General features: G+C 41.2%; 1 protein-coding gene across 1 annotated transcript in view; it reads right to left on the bottom strand.

Annotated features, from left to right (window-relative positions):
- Nucleotides 1-18: 18 nt before the first annotated feature.
- Nucleotides 19-17,605, bottom strand: part of LOC134864067 (nidogen-1-like) — a 39,056-nt gene continuing 21,469 nt past the window's right edge. The window contains 10 exon segments of the mRNA XM_063882814.1: nucleotides 19-2,232; nucleotides 5,002-5,114; nucleotides 5,638-5,761; nucleotides 5,843-6,000; nucleotides 6,192-6,363; nucleotides 7,247-7,373; nucleotides 8,705-8,877; nucleotides 9,312-9,560; nucleotides 13,562-13,690; nucleotides 17,054-17,197. Of these exon segments, the coding sequence (XP_063738884.1) occupies nucleotides 2,111-2,232; nucleotides 5,002-5,114; nucleotides 5,638-5,761; nucleotides 5,843-6,000; nucleotides 6,192-6,363; nucleotides 7,247-7,373; nucleotides 8,705-8,877; nucleotides 9,312-9,560; nucleotides 13,562-13,690; nucleotides 17,054-17,197 (1,511 nt within the window). The 3' untranslated portion in view covers nucleotides 19-2,110.

A 17,605-nucleotide genomic window follows, 5' to 3' on the forward strand; every position in this document is an offset into this window, starting at 1 on the left:
GAACTCTCCACACTGACATTGTGTTTTGAAATGTTTTATTGAGGCTGTACAGGTTGTTAGTGTTCCCTCTTTGGCTGATCGTCAGTACACCATGTTGACCTCCCTGATGGGGGATCAGTTCCCACAACAACAACAACAAAATAAACCTGAGCTGATTTTAGAAACGTTGCACTGACCTGCTCTTCACTTCACCTCCAACACAACGAGCACAGTGATGTTCCTGTCATGTAAACATGGGACTTTCTTAAAACTTCTGCACCAGTTAGACGTTTCTCCTGCTGCTGTAAAAATATTCAGTCACCTTTGACCTGTTTCACGAGCTGTGTGCGGAACCACGCCTCATAACGACCAAATTTCAGGATTTTTTAAAAAGAATTTGCAATTTGTTTTTATATCAAATAAGACAGACTTTACAAATGAGAGATATTTTTAAATTTTGTAGTTTTTTTAACTGTGTATATAAGTCTACGGCGGGCAAAATAACAATTAAATAAAATAATCAAATTAAGATATTTTTGGGGTAAAAACAGTCTTTCAAGGGTTTGAATCAAAAATGTATTTTTCATGTTTGAAAAAATATAATTGAAGCCAAAATGAAGACTTAAAAATATCGGAGCTTCTTCAAAATAGAATTTAAATTGGACACTTGTATTTCTCCTGGTTTTAAGATCATTTGAATAACTTTAGAAACGGTTTGATTGTAGAAGAAGAAGAAGGAGGAGGAACCCTTAATGGTCCTACAATAGAAAATAAAGGACGTTTACATGACACAAACATACACCTTGTTCTCCGGATACTTCCCGCACACCTTCACAGTATTCGTCTTCAGGTAGATCTCAGGCAACATTAAAAACATCAGAGAACACCGTCTGCATATCAGGTCATTATTTACAAGTTCATATAAAAAAATACACTGAGTCGTAGTACAAACAACACCATACATCTGGTGAAAGGTTTTTCAGCCCTTTACCTCAGGATCACTGTGGGGATATTAGTGGTCCACTTCACAAAATAATAATAACATACAAGTCAGTTCTGTAGGGGAACACAATTCTAATTGATCATATATGATTGCTAAAATATAGAGTAATCTCAGATTGGCTTGGCTTGCTTTATTTTACAAATGAGTCAGAACATTTTGCCATCCTTTAAAAACAAACATGAAACATCCGGTACGATTGTTGAGAATGCACTGCAGTAAATCAGCGTTTATGGAGTCTGTTTTGTGTTCTTATCTTTTGGCTTTAAGCTACATTTGATAAACTCTTGTGGACAATATAGTGTCATCACATGGCCACTTTACCTTTTGGATAATAAAATCTTGCAATTCTTCCTAAAATCGGACTATTTTGCAGCATATTTTACGCCTTTTTGGTAGTTTCTTAGTACATATTCATCAAGTCTTCACTTAATGTGCTACAATATATATACACTATATATATCTGTTTGGATTAACCTAAATATGATGCATCGGTTTTGTGAAAATGGTTCTAACTCTTGAGTGGTTTCAGTGAAATGTAAGACCAGCCTTTGAGTGTATGTGATTGCCTTTCACCCCTAGGTGGCGCTGCCTCCCAAAGTTTGTATTCAGACACATGGCTAAGTTACTTCAGGGTTTTTGTGTCAAGGTTTGTCTTTTTCAGAAACCTTTTTGAGGCATTTCATTTAAACATCTAACATTTCAAAGGCCCTTGATTGAAGATTGATTGAATTATATCTGATTGTTCACGCAGTTATAAGAAATAACTAAGGAGTTTCACTTTTAAAATATAATAAAAAACAACGTTATGTTTATCATTCAGTACCTTTTCAAATAATTATCATCACTAGAGGGTTTTTAGGTCTTCCCAGAGTTTAAGATTTAGTGTCACTTTGGTCTCCTCTTCAACCAGGAGTCTAAACACAAACACGTCAGCAACTACATCTGAATCCAAAAGGTAAATCATCTCACCTGAAGTGTGACATCATAAATACAGTACAGTCTGAACTGCTTCCAACGGCCAGAAACACACACAAAAATGATTGTGGAAAATGTTCAATTCAAGTAAGAAATGTAGGAAACACCAAAGTCGAGTTAAGTGTGTTTTGTTTCGTGAGTCCCAGCAGCAGCTCACAGGTTCCTCTCCTCGCACGGACCGGCGGAGGCGGCGTCCGGGCAGCGGCAGGTGAAGCCGCCGAGCCGCGGCAGGCAGAGGTGAGAGCAGCCGCCATTGTTGGCACAGTAGTTATAGGCTGAGAGGGGAGAGGGGAGAGGGGAGAGGGGAGGGGGGAGGGAGAGGAGGCATTAATACAGAGAGCTTCAAATGTGGTTAAATCATCCGTCAGAAACTTGCACAAAGCAAAGGAAGTTCAATTAAAACAAAGCAATTGTAATACAAGTAATAATAGTAACTAAGGTTTTTAAAACCACAACGTTTTTTAAAGGGGTCCTATTATGCTTTTTGGGGTTTTCTCTTTCCTGTAGTGTGTTATAGGTTTTAGTGCATGTAAATGGTCTGCAGAGGCTAAAATCCCTGTGTTCCCTCCAGAGGGAGTTTCTCTCTCCTGCCTGAGACGCCTCCACTGGAGTCCTTAGTTTAATTCCAGAACATAGTGACATCACTTTATAGCCTAACACTCCTGCTTCTATTGGCTAGCGCTCCAACACATTGTAGTGATAGGCTCAGGGGCCGGACATCTCTAAGCGGTTGACCAATCACAACAGAGCCGGCCAGAGAACCAATCAGAGCAGACTGGGCTCTGGTTTCAGAACATTAAAGCATGGCGACATGTCACAGTAGAGGCACTAAATACAAATATAAACCTGAATAAAAGCAGAATCCATTATCTCTCTTTGACATATCAAAGTAAACCGTCACATCATCAATGTTGTTTTATATTATGTTTTTGTAAGTTGTGCTAACTGTGTGTTCAGATTCTTGGGGAAAGCATGATTACATTGTAACTCAACAGATACTTCTGAAACGGCTTCTGATTTACAGTCGAGTGTCAGATTTCTCCAATGTTTCCAAAACTCACACAATGGAAGATGTAATTATCTAGGTCCAGCTGTTGACAGCTTGCCTTTAACATTTGGTGTGAATCCAGGGGAACTCATAAGCTGGGAGTAAAACCCAGACCACAGTTTTGAGGTTTAAATGCATTTTCTGGGCAGAACCAGCTGCGTCTAAACGTCACCAAACATCCCAAATTCTTAAGGCTAAATAATTCCTCCCATTCCTCAAAGAGCCAAAGAGTTAACGCCCCTCAGCACTGCTGTATACATTAAAGGGGCCATATTCTGCTTCTCTTCAGGTTCATATTTGTATTTAGTGTCTCTCCTGTGACATGTCTCCATGCTTTAATGTTCAAAAAGCTCTTTATGTTTCTCATACTGCCTGTGCTGCAGCACCTCTTTTCACCCTCTGTCTGAAACCAGAGCCCAGTCTGCTCTGATTGGTTAGCTGGCCGGCTGTTGTGATTGGTTGACCTCTCAGATATGTCCCGCCCCTTAGCCTATCACATACAATGTGTTGGAGCGCTAGCCAATAGAAGAGTGAGTGATGTCACTATGTTATAGAAGTAAACAAAGGAGTTCAAGGGGGAATTGTGTGAGAGAGAAACTTTAGGATTTCAGCCTTTGCAGACCATGTGCAGGCAAAACACGAAAGGGGAAAACCTAAAAAGCAGAATAGGACCTCTTTAAGAGATAAGGCCGGTTGTGACGCCGTCTGTAAAAACACGACAGAAAGAAAGTGATCCGAGAACATGCTGCCAAGTGAAATAGAAACACTGAGCGCGGCTTTAGGAAGCGAGGAACAGCTAAAACCCGTCAGCGTTGCAGCAGGTGGATGATGGTCTGTTTCTCAGGGCTCAGAGCCAGCTGTGAGTCTCCGTGTTAACATCTGTCTTCCCCCTGAGGTCACTGCCCCGGAGTTCCCACGCCTATATCCATCCACATACTATATGCATCTGGAATCAATTACTGCGGTCGCGGGCTACATCTGCTCTCACAGGGTGTTAAACGCCTCTGATCAGGACTCCCCCGAGCTGCTCTCTATAACTGAGTGACTCGAGTTAAGATAAACCTTTATTGATCCGCAGAGGGGAAAGCAGCTCAAAGACGTATACAAGTACAGATAAATAGAACATGGATGTTTATTCACCTTACACTTTAACCCTCTTACTTCCGTGGTTCCCTGCAAATCTCGGGTAACTAGGACTGGAAGATATTTAAATAAAATAGGGATGGGCGATTTTGAGAAAGTTATGAATGGTGAATAACTGAATGATGATGATTTAATGACTAAAAGCAAGTTATATAACGGGTAAAACAGACTGGTTAGTGCCAAAAAATGATATAAAATGTACTTTAAAGACACAAAATGTGATATCATAAATTGTAGACGGTATTTAGTCTCACATGCTGCTCCAAAAACAAGTAATACAGAAACAAAAACAAGGTGTTTCCGCTTATAATAAGTACAAACATCTGCCAATACAACAAATGAAAATGTGCTCGGTAAGACGTCTTGAATTAGGATGGGATATTTAGATAGGTTTGATCTTGTAATTAGCTGGGAAAACTTACTTTCAACTACATTTGAACAGAATCAGGAAATGTTTTGATAGAAAATCAGCCAGAAATGCTCAAAGGATTTCTGATTTCTGATGTTATAGTTGGTGATTTTCCAAAAGAAATGTAAAAATAAACGAGGCATTTTCTAAAAACAAGACCCTAAATCCTACTGCACTGTTACCTCTTAAGTCATTAGGTCTTATATTAAGTACAAAGTCATATTTTGACTAGATATTAGACAAATATACTTGGCAAGATTTGGAGTTTTGGTAGTGTAACGTGACGTGCGTATCTGCCCCAGATTTTTCACGATCAAAAGATGCGTCATATGCACAATACCTAAGCACAGAAGTGTTAGTGCTACCAAATAATTCCCCTACATGTCTTATGCTCCTTTTTGTTGACTGAATATCCTGTAGCCTGTTATCAAAGTGAAGCTGTACCTTGTGGACACTGCGTCGGTGTCGTGGTGATGCCGTAAAGTCGGGAGCGTTTCTGCGGCAGGAACTCTTCCGTCTCTTTCTCTGCGTAGCGGTCCACGGAGACCACCGCCTCTCTGAGAAAATAACCACACAACAAAACAAAATGATTCACCACAGACCACTCAGGGACGTTGGTGGTCACAGTAACGCTTTAGAGCAGGATATTCTCCACATATTAACACCACTTATATAATAAAGCGTCAATGCAATTAGCAGAAGAAATGGCTTAACGTTGAGATGCATGACTTCACGTCACCACCGCTAAGCTAAAGGCGGCTAATGTTGGGCCTGATGACGTTTAGAAGTCTAATTTAGCCACTTGTTAGCAACCACTATTTTTTGGGAAACATAAAAGCTAGTGGGGTATTTTTACTGACGTATTTAAAGACCTGGAACAAAACTTGGACCTTTCTTTAGCTCGCGTTAACACCAGACTTTAGTTTAGTCTTCTACCCATGAACACGTTCAAAAAACTATTGACTGAGACGAAGGAGCCCAGAAGTTTTGAAATGCTGACTCATTTCCAGGTTCAGGACTCATTCCTGCACCTCTCTATAAGTGCAGCTGAATACAGGTGTGTGTTGATGTGTGTGTTACCTCCTCCAGTCGGTATAATAAAGGTTCTTTCCCAGGGAGACCATGGCGAAGGGATACTGGATCCCTTCAACGATCTGCCTCCTCAGCCGTTGGTGAGGATCCATACACTCCACCTTATGAGTTCCTGCACACCAATCAATCAATGAGAATAAACCTGGCTTCTGATTGGTTCAAACAACATGATGATGCCTCAGGTGAGTCTCACCTGCGTCGGCCCAGCAGAGCTCCTGTTGTTCGATGTCAAAGGTCAGAGCGTTGGGAAGCCCCAGGTCATCGCTCACCAGGACCGTCCGATCCGTCCCGTCCATGTTGGACATCTCGATTTTGGGCCCGTCTCTGTTCCAGTCTGCCCAGTACAGCCGCCTGCAGCAACAGGACACAACCAGTTAGACGAATACTGCTACAACTTAAAGGCGCAGTGGATCAACACATTGAATACTTTTCCTCTTTTGTGTCGTGCTTAGTTCTGTCATGACCCGGTTCATTAAGACAATCCACTTTTCATTGAAATTCTGATTACGTTCTTGGTTTCCTCTTGTTTCCGCAGCACTCACCCGTACGCCGGGTTGACCGCGATGGGTCTCGGGTTGATCAGATCCGTGTCGAACAGAACCCGCCGCTGGCTGCCGTCCAGCTTGGAAACCTCCACCGTGTCGCGCATGGAGTCGGTCCAGAAGAGGAGCCGGGACACGTGGTCGACGGCGAGGCCTTCTGGGCTCTGGAGATCTGAGGACAGACAGGAAAAGACCTCAGTCAAGAGGGGCATTGCTTACAGTTGTAATGACTTGACTTCTGATTGAGCGTTTAAGAATTATCCCTGTGACTCAGAGGATAAGGTAAGCATTGCATCATCTGTTCTCTACAGGATCTATTTAATCTTATGGATTTAATGTCGCCATCTTTATTTCTATAATTGTTTCGGACTTTAAAAACACAATTTCAGGTTCATTCTTTTGTAGATTTAAGACTTTTATCCAGCAACCTCCTAGTTCCTTTTATTTAATAATATTAAAAATCTCTTTCTTGTCATTTTTAAATATATAGTATATATTATATATATATAATATATAAAAATCAAAGAAAATCTAATTAAAATTGAATAATAATGAAAATTATGAATTAAAATATTAAAAAGAAGATTCTGAAAAGGACGAAAAACTAAGGCAAATAAATTGTTTTAATGTGAGAAACAATTATTTAAATGATTTCTCATTCAGTGATGGGCTGTTGTAGATGTTTTCTCATAGCTTTCTTAAGTTGCAAGTTTTTATTATTGGTTCAAATTGTATTAGCTAGTTCTGACAACACTCAGAAATACTGATTATTTTTTCAAAATTATCCTTTTTTCCCCAAAAATCTGACTTTTTTTCTAAATGTCGACTTTTTCTTTTTTGCATTAAAACTATTATTACATAATAATAATAATAATAATACAACACTCTAAAAGGTCTTTAAATATTTTAATTCTTCAAACTGTGGATGCTGCACATTTAACATTATTTAAAAGGCCTGAAACTGAGTGTGATTGGTGTTTGTCATGTCACTCAGCCCAGTAGAGATGATCACAGTAGGAGCAAATGTCCTGCTGTGACTTCATGACTTCCTGTACCTGTAGTGACGACAGGGATGATGTCTCCTCCGCTCAGACGGGCCTTGCTGATGGCCGGCCCGGTGATGTCGGTCCAGTAAACCATCTTCTCCACGCAGTCGAACGACATGGCGATCACCACCCGGTCCTGAGAGGAAACGCAGGAGCAGACAGACGCTTTCATTCAGCGAGAGCAGCTTCACTTTCAAAGAGCCTTTTGTGCGGAGAGGACAGAGAGTCTGCGGGGGGCTTTGTGTTCGGCTGCAGTGCATTAACGCTGATGACTTGCGTGCTTCATGAGAGAGCAGAAAGGAGACGCTGAAATATGTTTAAGGACAATAAGAGGATTGTTTCACAGCAACCAGGAACGCTCAGAAGTGGTTTCACTGCGTTTGTGAGAAACACTGACACTGTGTAAGCTGTGCAATATGAAGACTGAATGTCGTCATCAGAAATCCCCCCAAAAAGTCAAGATCATTTGGATGTTTGTTCTATAAGAGCTCAATGTGGTTTGGAACATGAATATTTCTCCTCACTTTGAATTCTGATCCTTTCGTAACAAAAATGGTGGCAAAAACTACCAAAAAAAGGTCAATTTTTCAAGGAATTATCCATCGATGTGAGGATGAGATTTTGGTTAAGACTCAAGAAACAATACTTTGGAAGACTATAGATTATGAGATTAGAGTACAGAAGTTTTCTCTCTGAGCATCCTGAGCAGAGAGAGTTCTGGGAAATGGTTAGCCTAGCTTAGCACAAAGACTGGAAGCAGGGGGAAACTGTTAGCCAAGCTTCTTCAAAAGAAAAGAAAGAAAACCCATCTTCGAAGAACGCCCCAAAAGATGGGTATCCAGCCCTGATTCTCAGACACAGTGTTAGGAAATATTAACTTTTTTTTCCGTCATGAAGGCTAAATTAAAAAGCTAATTTGCTGACATCTGGAACAATGACTGCCTGTCAGGAAGTACATATTCAACATGGCTTCCACACCTTCTCAAATATGATATTTAAAGACATTTAAAGGACTTTTCACAACCGATTCTCTCAAATTCAAGGACCCTACAGGCATTGTTTTAGACGCAGATCGATGACAGACTTTCTCGAGGCAGGTGGCGCATGAAACAATCCCACATTAAATAGAAGAATTATGAAAGAACGTCCATCGTTATTCTTAAACAAAATATAAAAGTTGAAGCACTTTCAATGACAAATGTCTGTTTAGAAAAACCTTTGTGATCTACAGTTTTTAACTCAAGTTCACAAAGTCAAGATTTCAATTTCAGAGGAAACATGTCTTTCTAAACCTGGAGATATATTGAAATATGTTGTGATTTGTCACAAACGTCAGTTAAATAATGTGTAATATATTGTGCAAACTCTGCGGGACATTCCTTCGGGGCAAAGGAAATATTGTGAGCCCCAGTTTCAACCCCGTCTCGACAATAAAAGACCTTTAAAAGAGATCAAATATCCTCTTACGGGGATGTGCAGCATCGGTTTGGCCTCCTCCATCTTGATGCTGTTTCCGTCCAGAGGAACGCGCTCGATCTTCCCGCTCTGAGCGAACAGCAGGTGAGTCCCCGGAGCGACGGGTTGAACGTCGGGCCGCGGGGTCGGACCCACCGGAGTGGGAGACACCGCCTGGTCGATACCTGAGAGGGGGGGGGGGGGGATCAAGGAGGCAGATTTGCGTTTAATGAGGATCGTTTTCATGTGAAATAAAAGGATTTAAAAAAACTGTTTTGTGTTTGCTGGCTCCTCATGTTGCTTTCAGATATTCACAGTCAATTATTTTTCAAATTCCTTTTAAAACACATTTCTAGCCTTCTGGTAGTAAAAGTAATACAACAAAAAAGATAATGATGTGCTATATAGCTTTAAAAATCTGTGTACATTTCCAAATTTGCATCCATTTGATAAACTTATAACAAATTGGGGATGTAAACAGCTGCCTTTTTGTCTGAAAAGCTTCAAAACTGTTTCTTTTGCAAGTTAAGGATGATAAAAGCTGGCAGAGAAAGAGCACATCCCCTCTACAATGAACAAGGCACCACAGGCAGATGTTTGGAGGACAGATGTGACTCACACAGGGCGGTGTTGCCGGGCCCGGTGCGGGTGTTGGGGATCTCCTGGCCGTCGGCGTCCACACACCAGCACTGCCCGATGCTGCTGTGGCACTGCGTGGCCTCGTAGGCTCCGTGGCGGTCGCACTGAGGGACGTACTGACCGACGGACGGCCGGGGGCGGAAGAAGGAGAAGATCCCGGAGCCAGAGGAGGAGGAGGAGGAGGACTGAGCGCTCTCTCTGTGACGCTCACACACCGTCTTCTCACGCTCTGGGAAAAAATAATATAAGAGACAGAGTGAGATATAGATGTAGTGTTCAAACAAAAGAAAAAGTCTACAAAATGTTCTCTTTATTTTTCATCATAAATGTTTTTGATGTCATTTTAATCTAAGGTTAAAAAAATGGACATAAACAAAGACACATTATTAAGACACATTTACTTTTCTATCTCTATTTACTTGTTAAGCGTCTCTGAACTCTGTGAAAAGCGCCATGTAACACAAAGTTGTCAATGTATTTATATATTCATCTTTTTTGATTGCAATGACACGTTCTTCATGTCAAGTTGAATATATAATACATATATAATCACAAAAAGGATCTGTGTTACAAACAAACATTTCATTTATAACCCTTGTTTTATTCCAATGTTCTTCATTTTTCTTTTTTCATCAAAAAAGAAAGATTTTGTCAAACTAAACCTATTTTAAACGTTTATATTTTATCACAATGTTGACATTTTAATTAGCTCAATTTATTTTGTATATTATATTTGATATTTGCTTATTGTGTGTTCAATATTTTTCTCTTTTTTCACTAATTTAAGCAATGAGTTAATTAAGTCCGAAGCCACAAACAGTGTAGAGGAAATCTGAACTAAACTCAGTGTTTAAACACTTTGAGCAAGAAAATATAACTCTCTTCTTTATTGTGACTTTTTATCGTTGCTTTTATTTTCCCAATGCACAAAGAATCAAGTGTTTGTCTCGATTTTCCCAGTCTGTCGGTTTCCTGTTTTACTTTGAAAGGACTTTCCGCTCCTGTCTGATTATCTGATTGTGTTCACCTGGTGCCCTTGTGTTTCCCCCCTCCCATCCTCTCCCCAGCTGCCTTCTTGATTTTTTAATTTCAGTTCTGGTGTCTGTCGGTGTTTGTGTGTCCTTTTTGCGTTTCTTAGCGATAAAGAGGTCTTGTTTGTATGGTTAATATCAAATAACCTTGAATTAAGGTAGTTTTCGGTTTACACTTGTGCTGCTCATTCCTGACAGTACTCTACACCCAACCTCATAAAGAAAAATATCTGTATTGTCACTGTATGCTCTGAAATATAAATAAATATCAGCCTTTCCTGGATTCAAAATAGAGTTTTTCCACAGCCCCTCACAGAGTTTTAAATCTCTGTTCAGATGGTGGTGCAGTACGTGGCAGCTGCAGATAAACATGTGACTGAGCTGCAGATAAAGACTAAAGAGGAGGAGCAGGAGGCTCTTCATCTCTGCGGTCACATCCAGGGGCCACGGTGACATCTGGAAGGGCCCCGGCGCTCTGCACGCTCTTATCCTCAAGGGTGTCTGAGCGAGGAACCGCAGAGAGTCAAAACAGCCGTCTGACAGACTCTGATAACAACAATCACGGCTCAGAAACACCACAAATATGTAGGGACCCTTCAGAGCAGAGCTGGAACCAAAAGCACATGAACTGTAGCACTTATGGAGCCGTTTGTACTTTACTGTAGTATTTACTTTTAACGCCACCTTTTTTACTTCTACTGCACGACTCATGAGGGGAATACTGTGCTTTTAATGCTCAGAAGTTTGATTTAAAAGTGAAATGTCTCAACACAAGTCAGATCTTTCTGAAATTAATCTGAAATAAACGTCTCATGGTTCTTGCTTCTCAAATGTGAAGATTTGCCAATTTTCCTTTAAATAATCGTAATATTTTCTACGTTTTCTCAATCACGTATTGCTCTGTGTATATCTGACTTACAAACCCAAACTTCAACTGATGAAAAGAGAAAATAATCTGCATTTTAATACACAATAAAATAAGTATTAGTTAGTAGTTCAAATTGAGCTCAACCTCAACCAAGTACAAGAGTCAAATCCTTTCAGATTATGCTTTCATACTTTTTACTGAACAGTGTTGATCAGTATTGTTATTTGAGTACAGAATGAGATAACTTCCTCCCCCTCTGCCTGATGAAGGGAATAAGATCAAAGACGCTTCGGACAAAGGGAAGCAGCCGGGAGAGCCGCTGCGACACGTTGTGACAGGGGACAAAAAGATTATGCGTCTCGGAGCCCGGCGGGTCGTAAAAGAGACGAAAATATGACAAAATGTTAGAGCAGAGGAGCGAGCTGTAATTATCTCTCAGCTGCTGACAGCTGGAAGCACCTGAGCAGTCTGCAGCGCTGGGACGATGCCAAACCGCTAAACAACAAACAAACAAACAAACAAACAAACCTGACACTCTCAATTACAGCTGCCTATGTCGCAATTTTAGTAATTCACTTCTGAGTAAAGTAATTAAGGAAATGTTATTAAATCAATAAATCAGAAAATCAATGATAAATCAGATCTTTTGACTTTAAAGGGGACACATCCTGCTCATTTTTTATTATTATCTGTATTCAGTGTCTCTACTGGGACATGTCTCCATGCTTTAATGTTCAGAAAGCTCTTTATGTTTCTCATACTGCCTGTTCTGCAGCTCCTCTTTTCACCCTCTGTCTGAAACCAGAGCTCAGTCTGCTCTGATTGGTTAGCTGGCCGGCTCTGTTGTGATCGTTCAACCGCTTAGAGATGTCCCGCCCCTTAGCCTATCACGTACAATGTGTCGGAGCGCTAGCCAATAGGAGCGTGAGTGTTACATAGTGATGTCACTATGTTACAGAAGTAAACAAAAGGAGTCCAATTGACAAACTACAGGGAAGGAAACACCCAGAAAGCATTTTAAGGCCAATTTAAGAAATGTTCTGCAGTATGTTTATTTTTCCATCCTCTGCTACTTTACAAGACAGAATAGGAAGGTTAAGCAAAACATCTGAACTTCTTACTTGACACGGTATTTGCACACTGCAGAATGAATAGTTGTACTTGAGTGAAAGGCCTGAATACTTGCCCAGAGACGAGCAACATGATGACATTTAATATGTTATCATTATTATTTTCTAACCCTGAATATATCTGCACCTCAGCTGTTGAGTCTGACATGGAATCTGTTTACTCTCTTGTCACCTCAACAACATGCTCCAGCCTCCGTCAGCTCGTCTTCCTGCTGAAACTTCGGCTGGATGTTTACACAGCGTCCACTTGTCTCTGAATGTCTGGAAGACCCACTGCGGTCTGCACGTGATGCCACACACACTAACACACGCAGCTAATCGCTTCTATCATTAAGGCTCTCAGGTGTTGTTCTTAAGTACAAATCAGAGATACCAATAATAGATCACATGTTTCGGGCATCTTTAGTTACTTTATATTTCACTTTTCGTTTCCTTCCTGTCCCGGGAAAGTTATGCATCTCCAGATGTTTTGATTGTGAATATTTACGATGAACAGAAGAATAAATTGTCAGAGTTGAGGAAATAGGACCCAAGTGCAGTGTGAGTAAAGGAGAGAGGTATGGGTCCAAACAAAAGGCGAGCTTTATTCCAATTAAAGCTGTACTTTAAAACTAAGAAAAACCTAACCTACACTAACCAGGGAATACAGGGACACCAGGAGCAGACGGACGGACGGACAGGAACAGGCAGGTAACATAGACGGGTAAAGGCACAGAACATGGACATGACCAGATTGGAAACGACGACAACCGAACAACAGACAAAAGGGCAACAGAGACCAAATACACATGGGTAATCACAAGACAAGACACAGCTGGAGAGGGGAGGAGAAACACAAGGGCAACAGTGATCACAATGACATAATCAGGCACAGGAGGGAAACTCAGACAGGAAGTGAAACTAAACATGACACAAGAGGGGGAAACATTTCAAAATAAAACAGGAAACAGACACAAAACAAGGATCATGACAAAAGTGTTCCTTTATGTTGAGAGAACTGTCCTTCTCCGTAAGTTAGACAAAGTCTTTAAAAAACCTTCTAGTGGAAAATGCATCGTCCAAAAACTGACAACAGGCCGGAGTTTGCAAAAGTGTGTGTCTGTTCAGTGTGTGTGTGTGTGTGTGTGTGTGTGTGTGTGTGTGTGTGTGTGTGTGTGTGTGTGTGTGTGTGTGTGTGTGTGTGTGTGTGTGTGTCACCTACCTGTAGAAATGGGGCTGCACTGGAAGCCGTCGCCGTGGAAACCAGGATGGCACTGGCAGGAGTAGGATCCCTGTGTGTTGGAGCAGAACGCGTTCTGGTGGCAGCGATCCTGCTGACACTCGTCTACGTCTGACAGAGAGAAGAGGAAGAAATGATTAGGATTATTATTTTTTCAGGACGTTTCTTTCCAACATTATCACAACGACTCACTTCACCATCAGCCCCAACCCCTTTAAAACTGGGCCATTTAGAATGAATATCTTATTTATACTGATAAAACACTGCATATATTATAAACTGTGTGTCCTATAATTGATTAAATTGTGCATCATTTAACTCTTTTCATATTTTAAATATTATTCTATTTTAATTGATCTTTTATTGGAAGTTTTACTCCAACGTCTTTAGTCTAATTAAATGTATTTAATCTCATTATTGCACATTTTTACTAATATATAAATATATTATTTGTATTAAATTTGTAATATTTCATTCATTTATATTAGCAACTGTCACAAAACTAAATTTACCCAAGATGAATTATTATTCTGATTCTGATCCACATGAGTTTTCCGATCCTTTAGATCATTTATTATATTTGTATAATAATAATAATCAATCCCTCCAATATTGTGGATCTTATAGCAACAGCAACAGCAGTCAAAATAACTGCTTATGGTAAATGGTAAATGCAGTTGTACTTATATAGCGCTTTATCCAGTCTCTTCGACCCCTCAAAGCGCTTTACATGCTACATGTCATTCACACCCATCCATACAGAGCGGCACACTTTCTGCTCTAGGTAACTACCTTTCACTACCTTGCATCGTGAACTCTGCCCAGAGGATCATCGGGGTCTCACTCCCTACACTGCAGGACATCTACAGCGCCCGCCTCCCCCGCAATGCACTCGACATTGCGGGGGACCCAACCCACCCCTCCAACAGCCTCTTCAGCCTCCTGCCTTCGGGGAGAAGGTTCCGCAGCCTCCGCTCGAGCTCCACCAGGCTGAGGAACAGCTTCTTCCTCCAGGCGGTCAGGATGCTGAACCCTCTCCTTCCCTCCCTCTCTCCTCCCTCCCTCCCTCTCTCCTCTCTCTACCTCTCTCCCTCCCTCTCTCCTCTCGCTCCCCCTCTCTCATCTCCATCTACCCCCGCTCCCATCTCTCCCCTGACCTCTCCACCCTCCGTCCCACCCACCTTTCCCCTCTGCCCCAATGGAAATGTACCAGGACATTAATCCCCCTCCCTCACACACCCTTCCCTCATCCAGCACCAGTCACTTTCTATTCTCCGCTGCTACTGAAAATGTACTTTGCACAAAGTATTTTTTGCACTAAAGAACTACTTGCACTACCGTCAAACTGTGTTGATGGTGTCTAACATATGTTACTTAGCTTTTTTTTGTATACCCCTTTTCACTCCCCCTTTTTTTTCTAGGCGCTTATCTTTTTATGTTATATGTTCTTGTTTATATTCGTACTGTGGGACTGCCAGAAACGGTATTTCAATTTTCTGTATGCATAACACACGTGACATTTTGACAATAAGGTTGACTTCATACACCGTTGGCCATGCCATCGGGAGCAAATCGGGGTAAGGTGTCTTGCCCAAGGATACGTCGACATGTTGACTGCTAGGGCTGGGATCGAACCCACAACCTTCTGATTGAAAGACAACCGTACTACCTCGCAGCCACAGTTATTTTCTGCTGCTCCAACGCCCAGTATATTTCAGTTTTACTTTTGTAAAGTGGGAGTGTGTGGAGACGGTTCCTCTATCTTTTTATATACAGCCATGAGTGTGAACCTCATTCCATGGCAGACATTATAAATATAAATAATTCCGCAATAAAAGGAAGATACTGCATGTGTTGTTAGGAATAACTATTGCACTAGCTCTGTTTTGCACTACTACGGTAAAATTATGACATTTTTCCATCTCATAATCTGCAGCAGGTAGCAGATGTCCTGATCCCGTCGCTGCTCTCCAGAGGATGAACCCTTTCCTGCAGCATCCTGATCTTTTAGCTCCTCTACAGGTCAGACTTCATCCCAAACTCTCTGCAGGAGCCTCTGCAGACTTTGTAAGGAAAGAGAAATGTTCTGGACGGTTTGTCCTGCTGTTTTCTCTCCACATTCTTCTGCTCAGTCTCTGCAGAGTGTGTGTGTGTGTGTGGGGGGGGGGGTGTGTATATAAGAGATGAGCTGCACAGCTGTAAGGCAGGGCTCTGCATCTTGTGTCGAGGTTGAAACATTTCCTGTCCGAGGGGCCCACGCAATGACTTATAGTTTGTTACAGTAAAGAAACAGAGAGTCTCAAACTGTGCACGCTCACGTGGAAAAATACTTTCTGATGCGACACAGTCCCTATGGCTGATTGCTTCTCCTGTCTCAAAATACAAATCTATACGTCTGATGTTTCGGTTGAAGGAAGTCCTTTAAGAATAAACGATTTTGCGTTAAAAAGGTTAGTTTTCTCCGACAAATTAAAGGTGAGAAAAAATACCTCTGAAATCAGCAGTCACAGATAAAAGGAACTGGAAGCTTGGCATCGAAATGTGTGCAGATTTAAATAGGAGCAGGTTACAGGAGCAAAATGATGCTTCCAAAAAGCTCAAATTAACAAGTGTATTATGGACTAATCCCAGTTCAACACGTCTTCCATCTAAAATCTGTTTAATTCAATCTGATTAGCAGGTAGACCTCAAGCCCCCAGGAAGTGCTCCGGACTTTGAGAAAATATTCGTACAGGCCAAACAGCGGGTACTACAACTCCTGTATCAGTCTGTGACGTCACCCCGCCCAGCAAGACTTTGTTTGTAAATTGGTGAATATATTTTTTAACCAAATAAACCCCCCAGTATGAACCCTTTTATAGCCCTTATTAAAAACATTAGGTCCTTAAAGTTGTAAAATGCTCTAAAAGCTGAATCCAGATTTATTTTCTTCCTCCATTCATTCTAATCATCCTCCTTTGTCGTCGTTTCTAAACATAAACATGGCTACACTGTTGATCATTTACCCATGCAGCTTTGAATTTGAAAGCACAATGTTGTGTTTCACTCCCTTCATGATGCAGGGCTCCAGTTTTTAGCTGCGACCAACTATTCTATATCTCGTTCTGTGGGTTAGTCCACAACATTTTAGCCAGTCTTTTGGTGACCGAAGGATGCTGAACTGTGACTGTGTGTGTGTGTGTGTGTGTGTGTGTGTGTGTGTGTGTGTGTGTGTGTGTGTGTGTGTGTGTGTGTGTGTGTGTGTGTGTGTGTATACAGCCAGTGGGAATTCAGACTTGATAAAGTACGGAAGTAGACAAAATTAAAGTCTGAAAGAAACCTTCAAGTAAAACTAATCAGATTTCTGTTCTCCTGCTTTGAACAAGCTTGAAAACAGTCGCCCATAACCTCCACCGCCGCCTGCATCAGTGGTATTTTCTTGCATCTTTGTTGATAGCCAGCCGTCAGTGTGTGGTCTGCTGCTGATAAACTCACCTCGACACACCCGCCCGTCGCCCACCAATCCCGGCAGGCAGGAGCAGATGAAGGCGGAGCCGCCGGTGTAGCTGCAGGAGGCTCGCTCAGGAGCGTCACAGTCGTGGGTTCCTCTCTGACAGTGATCCACCGGGCGGTTCTCCTCTGCAGGGCGAGACAGGAGACATGTTAGAGAGGTTATAGGGACAACATGTGTGGATTGCAAAATAGCTGTAGAGAAAGTCATTTTTTTAGTCATTTAAAACAACTTTTCAATGTTTCTCTCATTTAGTGGATTCTAAATCTTAAACACGATATGGACACAAACTTTTTTCTGGTTTGGGACTCTTGGTTCTGATGAAGCTAAATCTAAATGTTGCTTGATATATTAGGGTTTCAACTTCATGTCGTCTACCATAAATACACAAATAAGCAAAACGTTTAAAAGATGTTAAACAGTTAAAGAGAAAAGATGTCTATTCTATTTTAAAAAGTGTGTTTTCTTAACACAACATTTAAAAAACAAATACAAAAAAACTTTTAACCGTGAAAAAAGAATTTGAAAAACACACC

This window comes from Eleginops maclovinus, chromosome 5, assembly GCF_036324505.1.
Source record: "Eleginops maclovinus isolate JMC-PN-2008 ecotype Puerto Natales chromosome 5, JC_Emac_rtc_rv5, whole genome shotgun sequence".
NCBI classification, from domain to species: Eukaryota; Metazoa; Chordata; class Actinopteri; order Perciformes; family Eleginopidae; genus Eleginops; species Eleginops maclovinus.